Raw genomic sequence first — 17,140 nt, 5'->3', positions numbered from 1 at the left:
ACCAATGTACAGTATATGGCAGCCAGTACACTCTATGGCTAAACCAATGTACAGTATATGGCAGTACAGTATATGGCTGTACAGTATAATGTACAGTATGTGGCAGTACAGTATATGGAAGTACAGTATAGGCTGTACAGTATATGGCTAAACCAATGTACAGTATATGGCAGTACAGTATATGGCTGTACAGTATAATGTACAGTATGTGACTTTTGAGTAGTGTTGCTGAAAGATTCTGTGCAAAATCTCCACATTTGAGAGTAAATTCTACACACTGCAATTAAAAGCGAAGAGATGAAAATAAGAAAATGACAAGTAGAGTATTTAGTCATAACAGAATAGCCATAACTTTAACGTGAAGTAGGCTACAGAAAATATTATTGCTATATTTTATTTTATTTTAATCATTCAGAGGGAGATGAAACATTTTTGTTTGTTTACTGGTTCTTTATTTTATTTCTTATTTGGCCTGGATATAGGTGAGAAGTAAACACGCCCTTTGAATTAAAAGACAATTGATTATAATGCAGAATAAAACGACAGGGAGAAACGGACTTATGGTGAATGTTGGACACATCTAGAAGGGCATGAGGATCCACGTTAGGGATGGGCAACGAATTTCGAATATTCGAATAATCGTTTTTATTATCAAGATCGACTTTTATTATTGAAAGTCGAAAATCATTTTTTTAATTTATCATTTTGTTATTTTTACCTGCGCCTGTCTCTTTAAGAACACAGTTTGTCAATGTGACGTTGCCATAGGAGCTGCCCACCAGATTTCAAATGCAACTACATTTGTTTGTGAAAAAGAAATTAAGGATAAAAAAGGAATGTGCAGGGAATGTGCTGTCTTGGAACCAATGACAGGGTCCACCTCTTTAAGTTATGACTGCCAAAATGATATTAATAACCATTCAGTATCTTGCTGATGCCAACTACTGTACCATTGAGTAATATTTTACTGAACACAGATATACTCATTGCCTGTTTTAGACTGTTATCGGTGCATCTCTTGCCACTAATTTGTGTCATTCTCCTGTGCCTTCAGTTCCAGAATAGGGGATGTAGATGACTTGCCAGATATCCGCGTGGATGCCTCCTCCCCTGGGCCCAGGGTCACCTTCAACATCCAGGACACGGTAATCACACCTCCACAAACAAACCTCAGTACATACAGTGATACGGTAATCACACCTCCACAAACAAACCTCAGTACATACAGTGATACGGTAATCACACCTCCACAAACAAACCTCAGTACATACAGTGATACGGTAATCACACCTCTACAAACAAACCTCAGTACATACAGTGATACGGTAATCACACCTCTACAAACAAACCTCAGTACATACAGTTATACGGTAATCACACCTCCACAAACAAACCTCAGCTCATTCAGTGATACGGTAATCACACCTCTACAAACAAACCTCAGCTCATTCAGTGATATGGTAATCACACCTCCACAAACAAACCTCAGCACATACAGTGATGTTCGGACATGTTCACATAATAGAGAAAGCTACAACATCTCAGCTTTGATTGCAATATCTACAACAAATTCTGTCTTGATACATTTATTTTAACCAAACGAAATATTGAATGCTTTTTAGTTTCATGTGCTTTTATGTTGATTATATGCTTAGGGCCCGCTCAGCTTATCCTTCAGTTCTGTCTGTGTTTGTCAACAATGGGTGTTATGTCATGGTGTTGTTTCAGGAATGAGAATATATCATCAGTCAAAAGCAGATTGTGCTCAGGCCTTTTCAGTGTAATCACCTGGACACAATAGAGTCGTTTGGGGTATTTCAGAAAAGCATCATTGGGGGCTGTACAGTTTATTTTAAAGGAGTAGCCATTGTCGTCAAAGCGCAATATGGCCTCCTCGTAAAAATGTTATCATCATCTTCTTCATCATCATTATTATTATTATTATTTCATTATTTTTATTATTTATTTTGTTATTTTTATTTTTATTTTGGATGAGCTACGTTTTGATGTCTCCTTTGTTCAATTAAAGATTAATAATCAGGGCTTGGACTCCACAAACACGCCTGTCAGTCCAGGAGAGGTATTCAAGGTATATGGAACTAAAGATGAAATATTAACACATGGGGAAGGATGCCTAACCAAAATCAGATTGTTTCCTTTTCTCCTCTGTGATTACCTTCAACACTTATATGATTTGGAATATGCAAAATTCAAAACAAGATGGTTTTTCAGTGTGCCCCTCCCCCCCAAAACCACCTCGTGTTTTAAAACTCAATTTATTTTATGTGGGAAGTTGTCTCTAGTCACATTCCTGATTTATTCCTGGTCCATATATGCAACAAAGTAATTTGCCTGCATGATATGAAGACTTACATGGAAATGGATACATGATTGAAATGATACCTGCATTATGAACTAAATCACACACTCCTATCCTGTCTTGAAATTGCATACAGTAACAATCCAAATCATTTTGCTTCAAACTTAATGTACTTATTGGTTTCCTGCAGCTATGCATAACATCATTAAAAACACAATGCAGATAAAAGATCCATCTAGGCTGGGCCTTCCACCAATCGAGCTTTAAAGGTGCTGTGTGTAGCATTCAATATATTATCAAATTAATTTGGACGCCTTGGTATAATTACAGTAAACAAATGAGACCATGGTCAACATTATTGTTAGGCTGCATCTGAAGCTAGTAGCATCTTCATGTTGCAAAGAGGATGTTGCTGCTTGTCTTCCCTCCCCCACCATGCCTCTGCCTTTATGCGATAGCCAGGCCGGAGGCATTATGGATTCGGGTTGCCCGTAAGTACGTCCGTCCGTCCGTCCGTCCAATGTTCGTTAACGCAATATCTGAGGAACGCCTTGACGCAATTTCATGAAATTCGCCTCAAACGTCGACTTGGACTCTAGGATGAACTGATTAGATTTTGGTGGTCATAGGTCAAAGTTCAAGGTCACTGTGACCTCACAAACGCCATTCCCAAGTTCGTTAACGCGATATCTCAGGAACGGCTTGACGGAATTTCTTTCAATTTGGCTCAAACATCAACTTGGACACAAGGATGAACTGATTACATTTTGGTCATCAAAGGTCAAGGTCACTATGTGGCCTCTCAAATGCCATTTTCAAGCTCATTAACTCAGGAATCGATATCTCAGGAATGCCTTGATGGAATTTCACCCAACTTTCCTCAAATATCCACTTGGACTCAAGGATGAACGGATTAGATTTTGGTGGTCAAAGTTCAAGGTTACTGTGGCATCACGACCGCTTGTTTCATGCTCGTTAATGTGATATCTCAGGAACACCTTGACGGAATTTCATCTAATTTGCCTCAAATGTCCACATGGAATCAAAGATGAACTGATTACATTTTGGTGTTCAAAGCAAAGGTCAATGTCACTGTGACCTCATGAACACCATTTTCAGCTCGGTAATGCCATTTCAGTCATGAGAGACCAGTGGGTAAAATTTGACAAGCACGCTTTATTCACAAATAGCATGGCAACTAATTTTGGCGTAATGACTCCGTGGTAAGATGACCCTCTTCTTGTGGTGAGAGAGGAGGGCATCTGCTCAGTCTAGGATAGAGAATCCCCCCGTAGGGAATTCTTCAGGAGTCAAGACGTTGGTGGTGGACTGGGGAGGTGGGTGGGGCGAAACACAGCTCCAGAGAAGACGATCGGCCCAGGTACAGCCACCACTAAAGTGAACGGTCAGGCAGAGGTTGATGACGCGCTGACCATGGCTATATATACTGCCACGTCATAGGCTCAGCAGCGACGTCATAACGGACGTCCTATTGACAGGGGCTGATTGGCTATTGAGGATGGGGTGATGAGTCACGAGACATGTTATAACAGACGTCACACTATTGTGATTTGAGGTAACGTGACTGGTCTCCATCTTGAAACTCGGTCGAGACCAACATATCTCAGTAACACCTTGACGAAATTTCTTCTCATTTGGCTCAAACGTCAAAGTCTGGACAGACATGCATGTCAACTGCTCACTTGTTGGCGGGGGCATATATCCGCGGTGCGGTCTTTCTAGTTCTCTTTGACTTTACTGAAGAGGCTAAACATGAAGATGATGATTTACCATCAACCTTTCACTCCTTCCACCATCTGGTATTGTGAGAAGCTATCTAGAAGCCAATCTCGCAAATTTCCCACCAAGTCCAACCAGCTGGCTCACAATGGAAACTGCAATGTAGAGGCCGTTAGAGTCTGACAATCTTCTCGGCAATGCTCTCATTTGTTTATGGTATTGTAATAATGCCTGAACATTTATATGTTAATGATTTATATATGTTAAAGTGTTACACCTGATACCTTTTTAAACAAGGATAGGCCTCAAAGTATTGTAAACTAAATTGTGACTAAAGGCCATGAATCCAGGCTCCTGTTTGCTAAAACTACACTTTTTTTATTCCGAAAAAAAAGATCGATGTATGGAGGTTTTGCTGGGTGTATTTTACACCTGTGTTTAAATGTGCCGCATGGTATTAACCCGGGTTGAATGGATTCATCTGCTGTGGGATTTCGCCGCTTGTAAATTATATATAAAAAAATTGCTAATACAATGCCTCCAATAATCATGCTTCACAGTTTCTAGTGTTTTGATGACTGACTTAACACTGACTCTGCTCAAGGCTATACAGTATGATTAAGCATTTGCTTGTCTAGAATTTCTGGGGCTTTTTTTCATGATCATTGTCTTGAGATCAAGTGTATTTCACCTTCACTCTGTCAAGGTGTTATGACATCCTCTTCTTCTTCCTCATCTCACACTCGCACCATCTCTCTTCCCTGCCTCCTTACAGAAAAACTCCAAGAACAATTTTAGGCTGATAGTGTTCTGTGTTATCACAAACATCCAAATCTATATCACAGATCTACAATGTGCTATTAGATACACATTTAGCATTGATATCAAATCTCAATGGAAGTGCCGCAAATTCATAAAATAAAATAATTATTTTGAGCAACTAGGGCCACGGTCCATTTTACAGAACACTATCTCCTTCAAAGTTCGACTCACCATTATGACTTCATGGCTAGCCTCCTACTTAAAGGATGGCTTTACCGATAATCAACCCACTTTGTATCATTAATAATCTCGGTAATATAAGCACATGCGCAGTGTTTACTTCTCTCTGTGTTTTCCTCATGGAGATCTCCCATTTCCTCCTCTGCCAAAGCGCTCCGTTCTGACGCGTTTTACGTCACAATGCGTCAGAACGGAGCTGCGGAAGTTCTGCTGGAGAGGCAGAATCTGCTCCGAGGGCGGCTGTTATTGTTTATTTTTGTTTATTTTTATTTTTTAAGTATGCGCACATACGTGGAGAATCGCATGGAGAGCCTTAACGAACCCTAATGACTTGCAGCTGGTGGGGGCGGAGTTTCTGCAGACAGGAGCAGGAGCAAATTCTCCATGAGGTAAACGGAGAGAGAAGGTAAAACACTGCCCATGTGCTTATATTACCAAGATTATATATGATACAAAGTGGGTTGATTACCGGTAAAGCCATCCTTTAAAGACATCAGCTACATCAACAGCATTTGCTTTGATCAAATTACTCCGATCGTAGCCTTCAGCACTGATGACTCTTAAGTAGGAAGTGATCATCAAAGTCATAATGCAGAGGCTTATGTGTTGCCCTGTTTGAAATTCTTGACTCTCTAATGCCTGACCTTTTCTGAAGTTCCCCGAGGAGACAGAAACGGACCTGTTGTCAGTCACCGTTGACGAGCCACACCATCCTCATCATCACCACCATCTCCATTCCCCATCCATTAGTGAGGGTCGGTACACAGTTTTCAGTGCGCCCGCCACCCCCGCTGTCTTTTCACCCACCCTTCCCTTCCAGCACGACGACAGGCGCTACGACCTCTCCTCATCCTCCTCCGAGGACTCTGACAAGGAGGACGAGTTTGAACGCGAGAGGCCGCCTAGCTACCGACGGCCTGTGTGAGTTATCTTTTTGTTTTTGGCTACTCAAAGGAAGCATTGTTATGGTGATGTTAGATTAAACCAAGCACTGCATGTACTTTGTGTGGAAGATTCTTTTTTTTAGAGAGATAAACTAAAGCTTAAGCCCAAACCCAAACATGTGGTGAAGGGTACTGAACTAGCCACCTGCTACTGACTGATCTTTGATACTAGCTGATGTCACCTTCTATTTAGCAGGGGTGTCAAACTCAATTTCATCCCGGGCCACATCAGCATTATGTTTGCCCTCAAAGGGCCAGTTGTAAATGTAACACCATATATATGTATATGTATATAGCCTACTTGTTATCATATTACATAATTGCCTCTGATTCGATTATTATTGTACTTAATAATTCAATAACTAGCTCTGAAAGCAGAATTATAGGAGAAATAATGGCAGACAACTAGTACAACTATTCTACAATTTATTAGAAAAAAAAAGAAATATACAAAGTAGTATTAAGTAATATAGTCAACATAACATTCTACAACAGCATGAGTGAATACTGGATTCTGATTGGCTAGCAACAGTGGTAAATAGGCCAACAATCTACAGTTCGGCTCCAACCGCAGTATCACTCCGCTCCCTGATGCTGACTCCGCTCCCTGTGCTGACTCCGCCCACTGTTAGCCTGTCAGTCTGCAAATCTCTAACAAGGAAATGGCCGATCTCTAACAAGGAAATGTCCGATTTCGTAGTAACGTTTGATTTACTGGGTGGATTGAGTTTTGAGCAGTGGTTAGATGAAGATGAAGGTGAAGTGAACAAAGAACGACATGGTGAAATTGGGGAGAGAACTGGCTGAGCTTGAGTTGTCACGAGTTCGGACTAGCGGGAGGTCGGACTAGCGCCCGGACCCCGAACCTGGGACTGTCAAACAAACAAACGCCCTCTGCCGTCACCAGATATCAACACACCACCACCAAAACGGGCTGCTTTAGATAACTGTTTAAATAACTGTACTTTTACAGGCAATGTATCAATAACTGTGAATCCCGTTAAGGAATAGGTTAGTTGTTTTTTGGCTCAAAGGCAACTAAATGTTTAGTGCAATCATTGATCTTGTGTATGGAACTATATTCTGTGGCGGAAGGATAAATGTATTCTGAAACAAGTAATGATTGTAAATAAATGAATTGGATGTTACAATTGTGTATTTTTTATATTATTTGGTAGCTGTTGTAGAAAACAAATTTACCACTCGAGGTCGGGGTTTGTGGCCACATTTACCACTGGTACAGGGTTTATAGCACTCGGCTTCGCCTCGTGCCACAACCCTGTACCAGTGGTAAATGTGGCCACAACCCCCTTCCTCTCGTGGTAAATGTGTTAAATATTTTCAGTTTGTGTAGCCTACAAGCAACGTTTCAAATTCAAAATGTATATTCAGGGTATCCACGGGGTCTTAAAAAGTATTCAAAGTTGTGCATCCTGGTGGCTCACCTGGTAGCACGTGTACGGAGGCTCGGTAACATCCAAAATACAAAAAGAAATCTGGTTCAGGTTACTTAGACATGATGTGGACAAAGTGGGATGTTGATGCTTGACGACGGCTGTATTTGACGCTATCTGTGAGTTATGAGGGAAAATGTAAAAAAAATGTTACAATTGACCCTGGTCTCCCCTACGACCACCGCCATTTGGCTCAGATGAAGAATGACAGGCTTCCTTGACAAATCAGTGCTGCAGAACATGATGGACTTCTGAATGTCCAAACGAGACATGTGAGGTACCATTTCTGCCTTACGGTGTTAGGATGATGTCATCATTCCTACTGTGATGTCATCATTCCTACTATGATGTCGTCATTCCTACTATGATGTCATGGATCGCTGATGATGTCGCAGACAGTGATGATGTCATGATTCATAAGCGTCTCAATCATGCCTTTCGAATGGCCTCGCTGGTGATGTCATAACACAGGTGATGTCATATTCGGGATCTATAAAGGTTCGTTTCTGCAGGTCCTCGGTAGTTGTCCATAAACGAATCTCGCGACGACACTCTGCAACCGTTCCCAACTTCGAACCTTGCAGACCTAGCTATCAAGTTCCACAACTTCCCTACTTCTCGAGACTTCAGTTACCAAGTTTGCCTTGGCCATCAACTATCCGCGAATAGATCCACATTTCCCACAGCCATGCCTGACAGTATGAACAACTCAGAAATGGATTTAGCGGGTACCCCAATCAAGGAGGAAGCTCCCGAGAGGCCAGTTACCCGGCCACATTTCCCACAGCCATGCCTGACATACGGGAGTTTTTAAATCATATTGATAGGATTAGCGGTTTAAAAGTTATTAAACATTTAACAATAGCTATTTTTAGCTGCGGGCGTCCATACATTTTTATTGCACAAATTGTATTCTTTGCTTGCACTCACGGGCCACATAAAATGAGGTGCTCGGCTGGATTCGGCCCACGAGCGTTGAGTTTGACAGATGTGTTCTATTCACCTTATGTAGCCACGCCCATTTGACCCGGTTGTGTGGTCGTGTCACAACTTCCACTAAAAATAAAATAAAATAAAATGGCTGGCTGCTCCAATATCATCTAACCCTGAATTAACTAATAATTTGGCCAATTGTATGTAACATACCAAATAAAAGCAAATGGCAATGTCTAAGAATGCAACGCCATGTAACTGGCTCGTTAAGTCTCGCATTCCAGGGAATTACGTTAACGTCTGCGGGTCTTATTGATGTAAGTGGCTCGAGCGCTCGGAGGAGAGAAAACTATCTGAAGCTTTCTTTGTTGGAGTCCAGGTATGTTTTACAAGAAAGTGCTCGTCATTGTCGACGATAACGTTATCTGGCCTGGCTAACAGTGGATACTCGCTTGCTGTGTACCGAGCTCAAAGTAGTAGGCTACGTTCTTTATTTTACCCCTGCACTGTCCGCTCCAAAAACAACTCTCTTATTTTGCGCCGTGACCGCCGGAAGTGTTAACAGGACCCGGAAGAATTTGGCCCACTGTAAGGTCTGAACATAAGGTGAATAGAGTACAACAGCTATTGACATCTCCTCGCACCAAAGACCAGCCAATTATGCCCAGTTCACTACCCTACTTTTCACCAATTATGTCTTCCTTCCCTCTTTCTTCTCAGCCAAGCGTCTCACAGAAAGTCGTCAGGCTTCGCCGCGGTCAGTCAGCTGTTCAGCGAGCGCTGGCCGAGCACACCTAGCAACCGCAGCTTCATTAACCCACCCACTGAGAGAAACATCGACTTCGAGCTGGACGTCCGGGTGGAGATTGACAGTGGCAAGTGTGTCCTTCACCCCACTACCCAGCAACCTGAACACGAGGACATCTCCTTCAGGAGGTACAAAGGACGAAACACGTCCTGCGGCTGCATGTACATTGAGATATCTAAACAAATATAGCATCCCTCCCCCTCTTTGACCACACTACTCTCCTTCTGGCTTTTGTAGGAGTTGTGATCGCAGCCTCAGGAGTCTGGACCAGGAGTCTCCACCAAAGAAGAAGAAGCTGCAGCCTCCCTACACCTCCACCACCCACCTCCTACCGGGCAAGAAGTGTCCCTCCTCCCTGCAGACCAAATCCAATGACATGGAGACTACCGTCTTCTACATTCCAGGAGTAGATGTTAAGGTCAGCTTCCCTCTCATCACCCAAGTGGTCTACAAGCCTCTGGTGAAAGAACATTAGTAGAAATAAAATCCAGATGTCCTTTGCCAAACTCAGACTACACAAACTACACTCGAACCAAAAGCACAACCCTTTAGATTGCACCGCAGTTTAGGCAAGGTGTCTTCGTGTAGCCAGTTTTTGAGCAGCAGAATTTTTTTCTTTGTATTGTATGTATTGTATTTCTTTGTATCTGATTCTCATATATCAGATCGACCATTAGGGTTAATAAGGGGTCACTCTCACAATTTACAATTTCCCATTTAGCAGATGCTTTTATCCAAAGCAACGTACACATGAGATTTTAATACAACACAAGCAAAGATCTAGTGAGGAGAGAACAACAAGAGTGTGTTCGCTAATGGTGATATTGGCTTAACATAACTTACAACTAACATTAACTGCAGTGCACTGCCTTCAATCCTTACAGCAATTTGTCACATTGTGATTGGTCAGAAAGGGTTCAATTTGAAGCTGACAGTTTGGATTTTGTCAAGCCCTTTCTACATATCACATCAAATATACTTTTGTGCACTTCATTCTATTTGCTGTAAAAAAAAATCTGAACCAGCAGGACTAAACCCCCCAGATTTCTTGCAAAACGGCACTCCACTCGATCCGAAAACCCCGCAGGCAGGATGGCCGCCCACACTCCCCGCCTTAGCTGCCAGAATTCCTCCCCCATAAAGTAACATATCTTGGCCAATAAGTATGTAACATACAAAATAAAACAACCCGTAATATCTTAATTTTATGTAGAATGCAGAGGACATGTAACTGTTTAGTTAAACTTGCATTCCAGGAATATTGTGCTCTAAAGAGAACGTTAGTGGCTCGAGACTGTTTCATCCTGAAACCCACACGCTTTGCGCCAGCGTAACCTATGTGGGATTCGAAATAACGCATCCGAGATAGAAAACGTTATGAATATAGCCACGTTATAAACAACAAACTAACGCTGGTGATCCGTATGGAACAGTGTTACTCGAAATGGTTAAAAGTTATATCAATTTGGTCATTCAGTGGCATTTTACTGCCATATAACATAACATAACTAACTAACGGCTAATATTAGCCACAGTAGGCATTACCCAGGGATGCATTGGTCTTAACACATTCAGTGCCAAGGATGTCTGTGGACGTCCTAAAAAAAAGTAACGAGGAGTGCCAAGGACGTCTGTGGACGTCCTAAAATCATAATTCATATTATTCCATAATTCTGCTGTTTAAGGTCGTACCTAGCCAGTGAGCATGAATCCCTTCAAGGGATCACACGGCGCCACCTTAAACATCGTCACAGGAGCTGCTCCACCCACCTCAGATCCTTTACTTTGTACAGGAGACAGCGGAGAAAGCGGCGATCAAAGTGGAAACGGATGCATGCTTCAGCCAGAGCCGTATATATTGCTCTGTCTACAGCGGACAGTGGGCTCGGCTGCATCCGCGCTCACAACTGAGCTCTTATGCTTCTATCTATCTCCACACGATTTCCTAGAAAGCCAGCATCCGAAGCCGAACGGCCAAGCCTTTTCGTTCAGTCGCGTTTGCCAGCGCGCATCATTTCCTTCTTGATGGGCGCTGGGATCTGTCCGGGGCAAAAACGAGAAAACAAACTCTGTGCGTGTGGGAGGAGCCCGCAGCTCAGAGGTGGAGAGGGGAGAGGGGGGAGGGGGGGGGGGGGGGGAGAGGGTTGTGTGGCACACAGGCTTCACAGAAACCACACCACACGCCACCACATCAGAAAACACCAGCCAGAGTCAGTGAATGTGCTCGAAATTAGAGTGCAAAAGGTATTCATAAAAGGGCCTATATCTTGGAAACTAAAAAAAAACGACAGAAAACCCTTGAAAGTGCACTTTTTTGAGAGGCTGTAATTTCATAATGGAACTGTCTAGAAACAAAATTTCTTCTTTGGAAGAAGCAGGAGTGTTCAATGTTTCATTAAAGTCCAGCCCCGTTAATATAGCCATAATAGAAAAAATTCTATAGCTGTTTTCAACTGAATGGAAGTGAATCTGGCACAGGCTCCAGACAATTTTACTGAAGCGCTGTGGCACTGAATGTGTTAAAGGGCTTGCGCCGTGTGAACTACAGTTATAATCAATGGGGAAAAAAACAAATTTTTCACGAGTGGGGCGCGTGCTAAACCCACCGTGACGTCACGATGTACCAAATATCCCATTCATTTGAGGGCACACAAAAAAGCAGTGTTCAACCCATAGAGGGAACTTATGCTGCTGAAAATGATACAAATGGTACAATGGTAACAGTTTGGTCTCAAATGTGGAAAGTTTGATCAGAATTCTTCACACACCACCCCCAAAGTTATATTGGTTAAAAGCTGAAAAAAAGTGTTTTGGGGTTTAGTCCTGCTTTAAGGAATAGATCATGATTAATTTATGAGTATGTTTTTTTCTACCTTGAAACATGACATCTTCTTCGTTTCCCCCCAGTTGCACTACAACTCCAAGACCCTGAAGACGGAGTCGCCCAATGCCTCACGCGGATCCTCGCTCCCCCGCACGCTCTCCAAAGAATCCAAGCTGTATGGTATGAAAGATAGCGGCCCTCCAAACCCTCCCAATGCTGTCCAAAGCAAGACTCACTCGCTCCTACCTCCCCCGCCCCCACCTCTTCCATCAGGTACTGAGCGTTTCATCCTCACTTGCATGCCCTAGCACCATCCACAATCACCGTCACTAGAGCGCCCTCTCCACTCTGGCCGTGCCCGTCCGCACTAGGCCCACCTGATCAAATGCATGCAGCCTCCGCCATTATTTGGTGGCATGATTCCAGAGGGCACCTTTCTTGCTACTGTGCACCCCGGTGTCTCTCTCTCTCTCTCTCTCTCTCTCCCCCGCCTCCCCCCCCTCTCTCTCTCTCACCCTCTCTGACCCCAACCGGCCAAAGCAGATGGCTGCCCACCTTCAGCCAGGTCTGCTCAACGTTTCTTCCCATTCAAGTTGGAGTTTTTCCTTGCTGCTGTTGCCAACTGCTGCTCATGTGGGAATTGTCTGAATTGTTTGGTCTAAAATAAAGAGCCTGGTCTTGACCACCTATATGAAGCTTTCCAAATCAGAAATTGTATTTATTTTTTATTTGGCGCTATATAAATAAAATTGATTTGACTTGACTTGGCTTTGATCAAACAGGCTCCTGCATACTTGCTTATACTAATATTGACCCGACTTCTACTTATTTAAAGTGTGTGAAATGCACTTTAAATACATTTGCTTTGATTGCAAGAAGTTGGTCATTGAATGCCCAGGATCCAAATATTAAGTCCCACTCAGACTTGTTGTAGATGACATGTACTCCAGGCTATTGCTGATAGAAACTCCTATGTGTCCCTGCAGCCAAAGGGAAGGGCAGCGGAGGGGTGAAGACAGCCAAGCTGTATGCCTGGGTGGCCCTGCAGACGCTGCCGGAGGAAATGGTCATCAGCCCCTGTCTACTGGACTTCCTGGAAAAGGCCCTGGAGACCATCCCTATCACTCCTGTGGAGAGGAACTATGCAGGTCTGTGTGTTTGTCAGGACTGTTTCGGTTAAGTGTGATGCAGCATCTGGTCCTCATGGATGCCGTTCCTCAGAAAACAATTACCATGGAACCTAGCTGCATGTCTGGTATTCATAGACCACTCTTGTGTCTGTTCCTCGGTCAGCTGTGGCCTCCCAGGAGGAGGACATGGGTCAGTTTGAGCCAGTGGAGCAGCTGGAGGAGTCCACCACCTCCCTGGTGTCCTCGTCCACCTCGGCCTACTCCTCCTTCCCTGTGGACGTGGTGGTCTATGTTCGAGTCCAGGTACTGATCACAGCCTGCAAGGAGATCAACCTTGATTTTAAGCAAATAATGATTTTGCCTTTTCAGGTCAGGTCTAGAGATTGAAAACTGTCCAGTACTTTACAATATGATCATGGCATGAAGCCAAGAAAATGGAATGTAAACAAGTAATGTTTATTTTAGAAACCTGTAGTGATACTGTTGGATATGTAGTTAAGGATTTTCATTTGAAGTCAATGGGAATGAATTATCATTTATCGCGCATGTCTCCAGCCCTCTCAGATCCGCTTCAGCTGCCTGCCCATGTCCAGGGTGGAGTGCATGCTCAAGCTGCCCTCTCTGGACCTGGTCTTCTCCTCCAACCGCGGCGAGCTGGAGATCCCGACAGGACCCTACCCCACCGACGGGCCGAACCCACCCTCCTCCACCCCGCCCGTTCAGCACCCACCCTCCTCCACCCCGCTGGGGCAGCACCCGCCCTCCTCCACCCCGCCAGGGCAGCACATTCCTAAGCCTCCCCCCAGCAAAGGTCAGGAGAGCACTAGTTAGCTTTTTGTTATGATACTGTCAATGTAAATCGAAATGTAAATAGTCGTGAGTGATTTAAGCGATTAAAGCGATTATACAACAGTTACCAACAAAATACAACCTAATGTATAAACAAAAGGTGTTCATATCTTGGGGCCATTTGCTCTCAAAATAACACTTTTTTGCCCAGTGTTAGTCTGAGACAATAAATAGTCCCCGTTGAGTCAGCCAGACGTCAGCCAGCCAATATGCTCATCACATTAGTTAACTGTAACAAACACCTGTGCAGAAAGCAGCATCTAGCTTACAGCGTTGATGCAAAATGGATTGTTTTGTTAATTAAAATTTATTTGGTGGACTTACTGTTGATTAATGGTTGGAAGAAGAGATAAACAAACAAGCTGCTGGTTTCCACACAGGTGTTTTAAAGGAGGAGAGGGACGGTAACACGTATCAGACTGAAAATACTGCCTGTCTGAGATGAAAGAGGATTGAGAGGTGGGCCATAGCATGTTCCGCCCCCAAATCGAGTGTGTTCTGGCACTAAGCAAGTGGGTTCCAGGAGAACCAGCCTCTCCGAGTCTCGCACCACTTACGTAAACCTTATTCCCGGAATGCGAGTTTAACGAACCAGTTACATGTCCTATGCATTCTACATCAAATTAAAACATTACTGTTTGTTTTATTTTGTATGTTACATACTTATTGGCCAAGTTATTAGTTAGTTTATGGGCTAGAAATTCTGTCAGGTTAGAGTGCTATAGGCGGCCATCTTTCCTGCAGAATTTTGGCTGCTGCTGTTCTCTGCTGAACAGACTGGCCAGTGGAGTGATATTTTAGTGATGAGGGCGTTCTCAAATGAACGATTTGAGAACGGCTAGGTGTGCTGTTATGCTCATTTGAGAACGGTCCTTGACCAATCAGTAGTCGGAACTACATGCTGTATAATTAGTTTGGGCCACAGCTTGTTCCCTTGCATTCATTTCTTTGCTTTCTAGTCCAGTGGTTCTCAATGTGGGGTCCGGGTACCACCAGGCGACCTTGAGGGGCTTCCAGGGTGTCCTGTTAAACTTAAACTTAACTGTTAAACTTCAGCATAATTTCATTTACCAGAATTTAACATAATTAGAGAATGTAGACGATTGATCATAGTTTCTCTGTTATCTCCTTGTAACCTACAATACAGATAGTCATGAAATTCTCGAAATCTGGGGGAAAATATATCTAATTGTCTATAGAGCTTGATAGAAGTCCTAGATTAACTCTTTCTCCACTCCCTCACAGCGTCTCCCCTGCTGGGCAGCCCTCTGGGCAGGAGCCGGCACAGTAGCAGCCAGTCGGACCTCAGCGGCCCCCCCAGCAGCTCCTCGGGCCTCAGCTTCACCGCCTGCATGTCCGACTTCTCCCTCTACGTCTTCCACCCCTACGGCGCCGGCAAACAGAAGTCCGCCGTCACCGGCCTGCCGCCGGGCCCTGGACCCTTAGGTACTGTACCGGAAGCGGGAGAAGGCAAAATGTTTCACCATATTCTACTGTCCTATTAGAGAAAATAAGCTTTATAAATATTGGGGTTGTGATTTGTCCAAGCTGGGAACCCAGAGTCTATCAGTCTAACTACTAATAAGACTGGGACAGACAGCCAAGATTTTGAGGTTTCCAGTGTAGAACGGACGCCCGCGCCAAGTCTCGCGGTTCCGTCAATGTTTACAGTGCGATGACATCTCATATGCACTTATCTGTTTATAGAGATGAGCTGAAATGTCGTCAACCTAAAACAGCTACAAAAAAGTATCGATCGATCAACTCCAACTCCATTCTCGTGTCATTCTGACTGTAAACAACGACCACGGCGCACGGAAGTGGACGTCTTGGCACGGACATCCACTTTCCATCCGAAACCCCTAATATTTAATATTAGCCCAGACCATTGCCCAGATTGTGGTTCCTCTAAGCCAGGGATTCCCAAACTTAAGAATGCCGGGCCCACTTTGAAATCTGCGCGAGTGTGTGTGGGTGCCCCCTTATGACATCACTAATGACCTCATCAGTCTTATGATGTCATCACTGATGTTACAATGCCTCCTTGTGTTTGTGTGTGTGTGTGTGTGTGTGTGTGTGTGTGTGTGTGTGTGTGTGTGTGTGTGCGCGCCCCTTTATGACATCATCAGTGGGACAAAAATTTAAACAGAGAACAGAGGCCACATTGCCAAATTTATATACTGATACTAGGGATCTCGCACGCTATGCGCGCTCGATTCCTAGGCTCGCCCGCCCTGCAGCTCGCCCAGCTGGCCCTGTAGCTCGCATATGCAGCTTGACCGCTGCGCAGCCTCGCCCTGGCTGCTCCTTGATGGCATACTTCTGGGATGCTGGATCACATGTCCTGGAGTTGGCAACATTCAGCTGTCCATGTCTGAAGTCGGGGGTCTGAAGCCAGACTTCCACTTTTTTTGTATGACATCACTGATCACTGATGATGTCACAGTGGGATTTATGACATCACTGATGATGTCACACATCACTGGATTTATGACATCACTGCTGATGTCACAGTGGGATTGATGACATCACTGATGATGTCACCATGGGATTTATGACATCACAGTGGGACATGGTCCATCCACATACAAAAAATAAAGTGGGATTTGGCATGTGATTTTGAAAAGAAAATGCACATGCATTTCACTTCCTACCACTCTCCAAACAATGCACTGCAATTTTCTTTGCTTTTAGCTAGATTGAATTCAAATTAGCCTGACATGGTTTGAAAGCTTGCAGGCTGGGGTACAACCCCAAATCACATTGTAATGTTGCTGTTACAATGCGTTATCTCAAATGCTAACAGTTTCATGTATGTGAATGGAGTATGCTAACATTAGCACCAAGTTCCAGGATGTATAGTAAAATAAACACACTGAATAGGGTGCTCTAACCTAGTTTATTGTGTATTATTCAAGCTTTCTAGTCGAGTACGGTCCATTTGATAGTTTGTATTCATCCAAAAACATCCACCTATGGGTTCAAGCCCCGAAGGGGCTGGAAACCCTATTGAAATTGCTTTGTTTATTCTTTATTATTCCCGTTCTTCCATAAAACCGTGTACTGTATACGTCAGAAACGCTAAGGCCCACAGTAACCGAACTTTGCACATAGGCTAGAAAACTCACCCACTACT

The 17,140-nt window shown here is 43.7% G+C and overlaps 1 protein-coding gene across 1 annotated transcript in view; it reads left to right on the top strand.

Annotated features, from left to right (window-relative positions):
* kiaa1109 (KIAA1109) overlaps positions 1–17,140 on the top strand; it is a gene marked incomplete at its 5' end in the record, with an annotated part of 191,617 nt that overhangs the window by 150,977 nt on the left and 23,500 nt on the right. Inside the window, 11 exon segments of the mRNA XM_083634137.1 lie at positions 1,055–1,145; positions 2,030–2,089; positions 5,718–5,983; positions 9,114–9,329; positions 9,439–9,619; positions 12,109–12,298; positions 13,012–13,173; positions 13,319–13,458; positions 13,711–13,872; positions 15,223–15,238; positions 15,241–15,450. Of these exon segments, the coding sequence (XP_083490263.1) occupies positions 1,055–1,145; positions 2,030–2,089; positions 5,718–5,983; positions 9,114–9,329; positions 9,439–9,619; positions 12,109–12,298; positions 13,012–13,173; positions 13,319–13,458; positions 13,711–13,872; positions 15,223–15,238; positions 15,241–15,450 (1,694 nt within the window).

This window comes from Poromitra crassiceps (assembly GCF_964638095.1).
Source record: "Poromitra crassiceps genome assembly, chromosome: 3".
Lineage (NCBI taxonomy): Eukaryota > Metazoa > Chordata > Actinopteri > Beryciformes > Melamphaidae > Poromitra > Poromitra crassiceps.
This window is presented reverse-complemented; position numbering and strand designations above follow the sequence as displayed.